This window comes from Tachysurus fulvidraco, chromosome 14, assembly GCF_022655615.1.
Source record: "Tachysurus fulvidraco isolate hzauxx_2018 chromosome 14, HZAU_PFXX_2.0, whole genome shotgun sequence".
Taxonomy (NCBI): domain Eukaryota; kingdom Metazoa; phylum Chordata; class Actinopteri; order Siluriformes; family Bagridae; genus Tachysurus; species Tachysurus fulvidraco.
The window spans coordinates 14,627,095-14,638,229 of record NC_062531.1 but is presented as its reverse complement, the minus strand read 5'-3'; the positions used below and the strand labels follow the sequence as shown (position 1 = coordinate 14,638,229).

Sequence of the window (11,135 nt, the reverse complement as noted above, 5' to 3'; positions counted from 1 at the left end):
CTTGACAGCCCTGTAGGATATACACTCTTTAAACCATATCTTTTATTTATTTATTTATTTATTTATTTATTTATTTAACAATACAGACAAATTAATTAGGGCAAAATCGTATTTGGGTTAAAAATACTTAATTGTCCAGGCATGGGCTGTGATTTTATTATGACCGCTATTCCCACATTTTTCCAATTGGTGGAGACATTTACCCACAATCAAGTTTCAAAAACACAATATTTCTGTTTCTCAAAAGCTAATAAAATGATTACTGAGGAATAGCATTACCGTACATTACTTTTCTACCAAACGTCCATGTGACATGTGAAATATAACTGTAAACATCTTCTACTGTTACTATGACTATATACACTTTATTATTACTTATTATCATTTATTATATTTGTTAACTTGCAACTCAAATTAATCTAAACTTTTCTACATAAAATAATGTGATATTTAAAATGCAAGTTTCAAGTTGGAAAAATAATCCTGTTCACTCCATACACTTAAAAAAAGGTCTTCATGAACTCTTCAGAAAAGGTTCTTGCCTTCCAATAAAAGTTAAAGCCTTTAATTTATGAAAAAACTGTCATTATGAGTAACATATTACTAGAAGATACACCAATGTGTAATTATTAATATTAATACTTAACCAGTGCTTTCATAATGATGACTTAATACATGCACTTATAGCCATTAGGAAAAGAAGACATTCTTATAGAAATAAAAAAAAGAATTATTAAGAATTATTATCTATGACGTACTATTAAAAAAGTCATTTACAGTAATAATATTATGTTTCAATATTTATGCTTATGAAGACAATGTAGGTCAGTGTAACTAGGTTATTTAAGTAATTGTTATTTAGTTCAGAATTGGGGCAAAAATATAAAATGGTCATTAATTATCAGAACTTAAATGATTCTATAATTTCAGTTAACCTAGATTATTTCCAGACTTTAGAAAATGTAATTTATCCTTATTACTATTGTGTGTCATGATATTTATTAACAGAATACGTTAGTAATGGACAAGCAATGAACAAATTTATTCCATATCCATGCTTTACATAATAATGTTAGGTATAAATATATTACTTACTGTGGACCTGTACATTATTATGTAAAGCATGATTATGGGATAAATTGGTTTATCGCTTGTCCATTGTCCCCTGTGCATATTTTTTGCACAAATCCAAGAAGATATTAATCTAAACAGCTACACCCTTTCTCAGAATAGAAATACTGGACACAAAAGCAAATCAACTGAGCAGACGGGAATCAGTTATGGATTAAAAAAAAATCCACAGTAGAAAAGGAAGAAGCTTTGGCTGTTATCCTGAAATTCACTGATTCCCTTTCTGAACCTGCACTCCGAGCTCAGCTTCTTTTCAAGCTAGGATATATTAGGACAATTTTTGGCTGTAATGTGTAAATATGTAAATGCATAACAATATTAAAAACTAACCTTCTATTCAAAACCATAATTTGGAATCAGGAAATATTACAGTAATTTTACAACAATATTTGTTTTTTTTTAAGAGGTAATGCCACATGCACTGCAACCTTAAGATATACACTCTGTTATGAAGCCATATTAATGAAACCATCTTAATAAAATTGAGAAATGTATAAAAGACATTAGACACTAGACACTAGATGCTTACTTCCTCCACCTCCTTCTGACAAGACAGAAATGCAGCTAGAAGTAAGCTTTCTGATTACTTAGTAACTCTGGATGGCCTGTCTGTTTCATGCTCAGCAGTAAACAACCTTGGTGTGATTATTGACTCCAGTCTTTCATTTGAAGCTCATGCTTCTTTCATCTCAGAAATATTGCTAAGATTAATATACATGTAAAGGTAAAGGTAAAAGAGGTAACTGCATCACTTAGTGTATATGTATATATATATATAATTTTTTTTTTTTCATTAAGCGATGCAGTTACCTCTTTTACCTTTTAGTAACTAAAAGGTAAAAGAGGTAACTGCATCACTTAGTGTGTATATATATATATTTTTTTTTTCAGACCATTGAATGTTTCCTCAAAATGATAAATAAATCATTATTCATTTTTATGTTTAACATAATAATTTGTGCAAACTTACTGAATTGTCAGTAAAATATTATAGAGCTTTGAGTCAAGACTACCTGAGCCACCATTTGTTGATAGCTGACACGCAAATATTATATACCAGCTGAAAAAATGCTGTTCAGACGTCATTCAGTATTTTTCACTTTCCCGGATGTGGAAGAGTTGCCATTCCCTCACAGAAAGCATTCAGTTGCATTTATAAAACACAATGTGAAATGTTTCACAATGTTTCTCTTGTTTTGAGAAAAAAGTTATATAGGTTTAATAAAATTTATTGATTGCACAATTTACACTGAATGTCGATGGGAAAAATTTACTCTTTGCACCATGTAAAAAAATGTTAAGTTACTAAACTCTGTCATTCGGTCTTTATTTGACCTCTGCATGTTTGCTCTTCAATGACTTTTGAGCTCAGCATTAGCCTGAACTCTGACATGTAATATTACTAGGATAGCCTTGTTTCATCTCAGAAATATTGCTAAGATAATAAATATTTTTTCAATAAATGATGTAGAAAAACTAGTTCATGCTTTGTTACCTCTAGGGTGGATCATTGTAATGACTTACTTTTACGTTCCAGGGTGCCTTCATATCAGCTATACATAAAATATTGCAATCCCAAAACAAAGTAGAAGATACATCGGACCTTAAATTGTTGGTGCATGTCTCACAGGCACATCTGTGACCAGGAGAGCAAGTCAATGTGGTGTTGGTAACATTACCACCACAAAGAACGAAACACCACCACAAAGGACCAAACAACAACAAGACAGAGTAGTTTGATGAACATAAGAGTAGTTTGATGAACATAAGAGTGAAGTTAAACATCTTCCATGGCCTACACACACTAAGGTGAGGTTTTGGTTTCATGTAACAGGTCATACACACACCATGGCAAGACTGAGCAAAGCAACAAGACAAAAGTTAGTTATACTGAAAGGTGTCTCTGCGGCAAAAAATTCAAAGCAGTCTGGGGTTTCAACACGTGCTGTTTAAACTATTTTAAAGAAACAGAAACAAACAGGCAATGTTGTTCTTAGAGGGAACAATAGAAACTCCTATCATTGGATATTGCAGATGCAGGCTAAACCACACCTCTTAATAATGTATTCATTCAAATCCTACCCCTTTTTACATCTGTGCCACACTGTGAATTATTACCACCTGTGCTGGTGGTCACACACCAAAATTTGCAATTCAAATTCTTGTGCATAGTTTATGCCTTATTTTTGTGTGTACTATTGTCACAGAAATAGATTCCTATACATTTCTGTCACATAGCAAAATTATTATAAAACTAACAGTAGTAGTAATTAGTAGTACTAAATTTAGTACTACTAAAATTACTACTATTGTACTATTTTGGGTATTTGGCTGTTTTTCTGCATTAATTGGTCATTAAATGTCATCTCATCTTCAAGTCCAAAGTATAAACACAATGTGCTTAAGCCAACAACACACAAACAAATCAATTTTTTCATGTCTGTATTGAACATGTCACATTATACATTCACAGTGCAGTGGAAAAAGTAAGTGCACGCTTGGATTTAATAGGTAGTTGATCCTCTTTTGGCAGCAATAAACTCAACCAAGCATTTCCTATAGCTGTGGATTAGACCTGCACAATGTTCAGGAGGAATTTCTGATTCTTGACTCTTCCTTACAGAACTGTTTCTTCAGCTCAGCCTTATTCTTAGGGTGTCTGGTGTGAACAGCCATCTTGAGTTCATTCCACAGTATCTCTATTGGGTTAAGCTCTGGGATCTGACTGTGCTTTTCTATAGTGGATTTACTTTTTTTTGTGCATCACTCTTTTGTGAATCACTCAACTTCTACCTGTAGGATTTCTTGATAAACTGTACTTAACTGTTAGGATGATGTTTTTATGTTGGTTCCCTTTTTACACCCAGATATAGTTCTTCCCAAACAACAAGCCTTTTATTTTGGTCACATATAAATTACAGTACAGTGAAATACACATATCTCAGCTTTGGAAATTGGGGTCAGAGCACATACTGTAATAGTGGCAGCTTGGCAGTGCTGGGGCTTGAACCCCGACCTTTCAATTAACAACGCAGAGCCTTAACCGCTTAAGCTAACACTGTCCCAACTCAATATTTCATCAGTTTACAAAACATTATCACTGTAGCGTTGTGGCACATCAAGGTGGACTTCAGGCAAATTTCAGAAACATATATTTTTTTTCTTCAAGGACACCAAGACAAATAATAGATTCATAAACATAGATATTAAACAGTTCCAATGACCTTCAAGTCTTTAGCTACCACTCCAGGGTTCTTTTTTTACCCCACTGCCAATTACTGTATGTGGTATGGCCTTCGAGTCATCTTGGCTGGACAGACACTTTTGGGAATTTAGCCACAGTACTAAATCCGCTCCATTTATAGACATTTTGTCTAACAGTGTACAGCTAAATATCTAAACTATTTAAGATAACTTTGTAACCCTTTCCAGCTTCATGTAGCACAACAACCTTTGATTGTAAGCCTTCTGTAAGCTCTTTTTTAAGGCATGGTTCACAATATCAGATGCTTCTTGTGAATAGCAAATTCAAAATCTTTCAGTGCTTTTAATAAGACAGAGTAGCTCTTACCCACACCTACAATTTCATTTCATTATTTTTATGCCATGTTTCTTTCAAATTTGAATTCAAATTCAATTTATTTGTGTAGCGCATTTAACATTTCCCATTGTCTCAAAGGTAAGTACTTTCCGTATGGAAACAGAAGAAAAATAAAATATATATTAATATATATAAATGAATAATAATCATAATTAAGGATTAAAAATGAATAAATAAATATATACAATTAAAGTTTAAAATTAATTTAAAAAATAGTGAATTAAAATTAAAAATACTTTGGTTAGAGAGTCTGACTCCTAAGGTTGTGGGTTCGAGTCTCGGGTCGGCCACGACTGAGGTGCCCTTCAGCAAGCACCGAACCCCCCGACTGCCCCCCGGGTGCCGCAGCATCAAATGGCTGCCCCCTGCTCCGGGTGTGTGTTCACGGTGTGTGTGTGTTCACTGCTGTGTGTGTGCACTTTGGATGGGTTAAATGCAGAGAACGAATTCTGAGAATGGGTCACCATACTTAGCCGTATGTCGCTTCACTTCACTTCATATCCCTATCCCTAATTAGCAAGCCAGGCCGACAGCGGCAAGGAAAAACTCCCTGAGATGATCTTAGGCTAATTACCTCAGCAAATGATAATTAATGATGTACACGAAGAAGAAGAAATGAAGAAGATTGTACAAAAATTTACAAGAAAAATTTGTATTTATTTAGCTAAAACTTGCATATGTTGATTACTCTAACATACTGTAGGTAAAGATCAAAGCAGATTTCAAGACAGATTTATGAATGGGTTCCCATACATTTTCTGCTACTGTATTACCACCGTTATGTATCTGAACAATTGACCATTACAACTATATGAGCTTGTTTGCCATTCCAATCCACAGCCATGGACATTAATATGGATACAGCTATTTTAATAGACTTTGCTTTGTGTGCAGGGAAAGAGCTTTCTACAAACAACAAAGTTAGATGCAAAAAAGTGGTCTAAAATGTATTTGTATGCCCTAGCATTAACTGGAACTTAAGGGGCCTCCCTCAAAATCTAGAAAACAACCCCAGCCATTAGCCATTCTCTACCAGGCTAAACAGTACACTATGCATCTCCTGGCATCTGCCATAACTAGCCCAGCTGATGAACAGCTGAACATCCCCAACGATACCCCGCTGAGGAGGTCACTTCACCTCCCTTAAGACATTGCTCTGGCTCTCTGCCTTAACATGGTAGTTGGTGTAGACTACTTGCCTTGTGGTTGCTGCTCCCCCTCTGACCTCGCAGTGATCATCACTCCACCTTTGGCACCAGTATGGACGTCACTCTTACCCGGGTTCTGGGACCTCCAAATTTTTGGGTGCTTCAAGAAGCCATGGCTTAAAGCAAAACTATGTCCTAATTCACATTGGAAAACACCATCCAGTATACACTTATGACAGGCATGTATCGTTTATATTGTACTTAAATAGTCTAAGTACCATGTAGTCTCTCATTGTCTTTGTTAAATAATTAAGCAGGTGAAAGAACCAAATTTCATTTTTCTGTCAAAAAGAAAGACAAGAAACTACAAGCATGGGATTGACACTCCAACCACTAATACAAACAAAGAGAAGAGTGTAATGATTAAAGAGCATTACATAAACTTAATAGAAACTCTTAAACATTAAGACATACGGTGTTATATGTCTGTTTACAAATAGACTAATACACTACTTTATGGCAGCAATTACCAAATACCAAATTATTAACAAAAATAATTCTGTACTTAAAAGAGTCAGTGCCCTGGATGAAGGAACAAGCATATGAAACTTCTCTCTGCAAGTACTACTGAAGTCCTTATAACACTCCTAATATAGTCCCCAGTACTACAAAGCTAAAATATAATTTAAAATAATAAAGAGTATTCAAAGGCCCATAAAAAATATTCGATTGTCCAGCAAAATAAAAACTCGTATTTAAACCAGTATTTTAAATACTCTACTAAAGTGCAATGAAATGAATGAAAGAATGTTACGTTATTCATTTTACATCCATTCACTGGGAATCTATGGCACAGAAATAAATTCAAGGCAAATATCATGAGTGTGAAAACTTCAGTTTAGCAAACTCAGCAGGAATGGGAATAAGTAAAGTTGCATAGCTTCAGGAAATTAAAGTTGTACTTCCTTATACATGCACTTTGACTCGTTCGAGCAGTACAAAGATTATTAGGCAACTTTAACCTTGTAACCTTACACATTTATGTAAAGATTAGTATGGCCTGTGGAGTAGTGATCATTGAGGACTAAAAAAAATTTGTAAGCTATTGGGGGTTAGACCATTGGGTTAGTTGATTAATATGGTTAGCCTTCTTCTGTTAAATTACACACAAAAACGGATTGAAAAGTTATTTTTTTCTAAATTTATTAGTGAAAATATACAATGTATAGAATGATTAAGAAAAAGGAAGCAATCATAAATTTTCTGTACACATTTTCTAGTAATAGTATCCTCTTATGACATTCTCACATAGTCTTGTGCAAAGAATGTTTTGAGGTCATCAACATGCTTACTGAGGCTTAAATTAAGGTCACATTGCAGCTCACATTTATTTATGCAAGAAAATAACATTTCTTTGGTAAGTGGAACGTTCAGAAACTACACTGATTTTAAAAACAAACATTTTTGTTATGTTTGTTTGTGCATAGCTTATTTCTAATTATCCTGTCACAAGTTTGAACCCTGCAGAAAAATAAATGTATCAATACTGGATGCAGTTGGTTAGGGGATTTTCAGAGTATTTGAGAGTTTTATGTGGAAAAAAAACCTCATGTTTCAGCTGCCATTAAAATGATACAAATACAATTAAATAAAAATACTTACAAATGCAAATAGGCTTACAGATGTCATCGCACCTGCCTTTTAGCACTAAATACGTTCTCCTGGAAATTCACAATGCTAGTTAGTATCCGGTTCTTTAAAGCATGAAGGATGACATGTGTGGTTAATAGTGCATTTTTCTCCCTCATTCTCTGAACTGTTCTTGTTGGAGAACTCTATGCCAAGTTGTTGGGAAGAATATGGAGAGGACCCAATGTGACTTGAACTGCATGTGTCTTTGTAGGGCTCAGTTATTGTAGAGAGACAAAGAAAGGTCTGTGATGTGCTTCTGACATCCCTCAAATTCCGAGACACAAGTGATATAGAGTCTTTGGAGATAATGGATGACATTCGCCGTTGTTCCAGCCAGTGAAAATTGGCCTGTTTTTGCTGCCCACGTGCAATGATCTTACAGAACAGATAATTGATGTTTTTAGTGAGTTTGATGAAAACGGCTTTCCGGAGTAGTATGTAGATCCAAGGATCTAGAATGGGGTTGATTGAAGCAAATCGTATGGCCAAAAGATCTGGGTTTTTGTCTAAACGTTTCTCCACTGGAATCTTATATATTTGGTTGATGAACACCTGCACCTATAGACAAAATGTTTAACAATTATATGAGAGCATTCCAGAAGAAAGCATAAACTCAAAACTAGGAAAATTTAATTAGGATCATTATTTGCTTTGTTCAACATATAAAATATTCTACCCACTACTCACCAAAAACATTAATTATGAACAAAATATTTAGGGATCCTTTAACTTCAGTCCTGGAGATTGTCTGGCTATCACAGTTTGCTACACCAGATCCAAGTAATAGATCATTATTAACCCCTTAATGGTCTATCACTTACATAGTTGCAGTAGGGCAGCTGCACAGGATAAGTTAACCACTGACCAAAAACCACTGTCTTAGATTAAATATTTTGAATTTTAAAACTGACAGTACTGTGATCATTTGTCTTTACTGTTTAGTGTAAATGTTTTTTTTTTACAGTAAAAAACTAAATTCTTTTAGATGTTTATATTTTAAAGAGGTACCACAAAATAAAATACACATTCATGATATGGAAATGTGGAAATAGTTTTTGCTCTTAAGTTCCTGTTTGCATAATGCCTTGCCCTATCTTTAACACATCAATGTTTGACATGTGATTTTAATCACATGGTGTCACTACCAGGAATAAATGAATGTAAAGTGCATTTGAATGGCAAGTTTTGTTATTTGTATTTGATCATGATTATGAATATGATTTGTGTTATATATGTGCAAAGTACAGAAAATACTTTGCATAGTGACATCATGTTAGGGATTATAGAACCCTTAATTTAGATTATATGATTTTCATTTTTAAAAAAATGAAGGTTATTTCTTTCAAAATGTTTTTGCACATTTTTAAAAATATGCAGAAAATATTTTTTATGAGTTAATCTAAGGCACTATAGACCTGCCAACTGTGCTAGAGCTGCTAGACAGCTACCAAATATACCACAAATATGTGAAAGGATTCAGCTTTGATTGAGTTTATCAACAGTGCATCAGCTTTCTAAAACCTAGACAATAAAACTGCTTGATCCTTTCAAATTAACAGCATAGCACCAGTTATTTTATTGGGGAATACACATTGTTAGCCATCACCCACCAGAATTATAAAAGATGTTAACATTGTATTTCCAAAAGTAATGAATACATTTTTTTAGTTGCTATCATTACGCATGAATTATTTTGTATTGTGTATCACAAATTAATTTATGTGATCATCTCTGATCACTATTGACTTGAACAAACATGAACAATAAACAAAAATGTTGTCTTTCTCTTTAGTATAAACACAAAAATGCTTATGTACCACAAGATTACTCTACTTGACAGCTTAATCGCATTGACTAGGGAAGCTTGTGTTAGTTGTGACAGCAGGGCAGTTGCAAATATCTACTTTTCTTATGCAAGTCTAAACTGTGGTGTTTACTGTGCATGTGCAGGATATAGTCTCTTTGTTCAAGGGAAAGTATAACCATGCAGCTCTCCACTCTAAACATGGCTTATCAAGAAAAATCCAGGGAGCAAAATAGCCTTTATACAAATAATCTATTTGACCATAAAATAGAATACCACTTCTAGACTCATCAAATGTTACCAGAATGATTCATTGCTTCTAGCTTCGAAAAAAGGCTCTGCTTGGAACCCTTTTTGATAAGATAACCTTATAACCTTCTGTGTCCCCCAGAGGCACAGCCTATGAAATGCTTAAGATTTTTAGATTTAACTCTATGCATCAATCTATTATAATAATAAATCAGAATAAAAAATGTCATAAAGAGTTACAATTCCCTTTCTAAAGCACAATTACTGCTGCGGAAACATATGAAGGGATATGTACATATGTTTTGTTTTTATCAAAATTGGTAGACAGATAATATAAAACTGAAAAAATAACAATAAAGTCATTCTTAAACAACAGCAATAACAACAACAACAAAATGATTAACTCTAAAAACCTAAACTAAAAAAACATCTAAATCCCTAGGATCCCTTCAAATATTTGGAAACTAGTTCCTTTTTAGGAAACAAAAACCCTTAACTATCCAAAAAAAACTTGAGGTTGTGCAATTATAGGCTGACGGATGAAATACTCACGACCAGAGGAATAGAGCAAACGAGCACCACGGCAGATGTGGCGATGAGCAGCACGACCATGTGGATCTCCGCTCCTGCCAATCGCCTACAGCTGCGCTTCCTACCGACCTCTGTGGCTCTCCACTGATCGCTGCCCAGCGACATCCTCCGTACAAACCTGCGGTGCATCCGCATCAGTGCGCAACACACTGCCACATTACAGATGACTGTGGCCAGGATGAGGACGACGCTGACCCCGGCGTACATATACGAGAAGGCGGCATGTATATTCTCCTCAGTCCTCCAGTCTAGAAAGCACCATGTCTCCGGATACTGCTTGGTAACGCGGCCGAAACCAACGCTCGGGAGAGCGCAGAAAACCCCGTTGGAGACGTAGATGGCGAGAAGTGTTGCACTTGCCAGCCTCTGGTTAACGTAGTCGTTGTAGAAGTACGCGTGGTTTATGGCCACATACCTCTCCACAGACATGGCACAGATGATGCTCAAGCCGGCTAAAGAGAAGAAGAGCAGGACAAATCCGAAATACTGGCACAGAGGCTCTCCAGTCGGCCACGAGCCCTTCACATACGTGACGATAGTGACAGGACTGGCGAGCACCGTGCCCAAAAGATCTGTGACCGCGAGGCCGCACACCAACGTGTAAAATATCGTCTCCTTCTGCTCTTTTCTGGATTTACAAAGCACGACGATGGCGATCAAGTTGCTCACAACACCGAATATGAACATGACCACCGGCACGGTGGGTTCCATCCTCAGTAGTGAGACAGTACTGTTGTACATTCTGGACGCGCCTGGGCTGGTTCACCAAACTCCGTCGATGGGCTGTGCCATTTTTTTTTTGTTTGTTTCTTTCAAAAGAACCCAGATTTTGCCCCGACAAACGTGGCCTTTGGGTAGCCAGAATATTTAGTTGATCAACAGTGTAAAAAAGTAGAAAAATAAAAAAAGAGACGAGTAA

General features: G+C 35.4%; 1 protein-coding gene across 1 annotated transcript; it reads right to left on the bottom strand.

Annotated features, from left to right (window-relative positions):
- Positions 1 to 7,058: 7,058 nt before the first annotated feature.
- On the bottom strand, positions 7,059 to 11,111 carry ptger4a (prostaglandin E receptor 4 (subtype EP4) a). The gene is made up of 2 exons (XM_027166948.2): positions 10,178 to 11,111; positions 7,059 to 8,130 (listed from the first exon to the last, which is right to left on the bottom strand). The coding sequence occupies exons 1-2, from the start codon at positions 10,955 to 10,957 to the stop codon at positions 7,618 to 7,620; spliced, it is 1,293 nt and encodes a 430-aa protein (XP_027022749.1). The 5' UTR covers positions 10,958 to 11,111; the 3' UTR covers positions 7,059 to 7,617.
- Positions 11,112 to 11,135: the final 24 nt, after the last annotated feature.

Coding starts and splice junctions, on each gene's coding strand:
- ptger4a (XM_027166948.2), bottom strand. CDS start 10,957: ATGTACAACAGTACTGTCTCACTACTGAGGATGGAACCCACCGTGCCG. Junction 8,131..10,177: donor TTTGCTCTATTCCTCTGGTC/GTGAGTATTTCA, acceptor TTTTGTCTATAG/GTGCAGGTGTTCATCAACCA.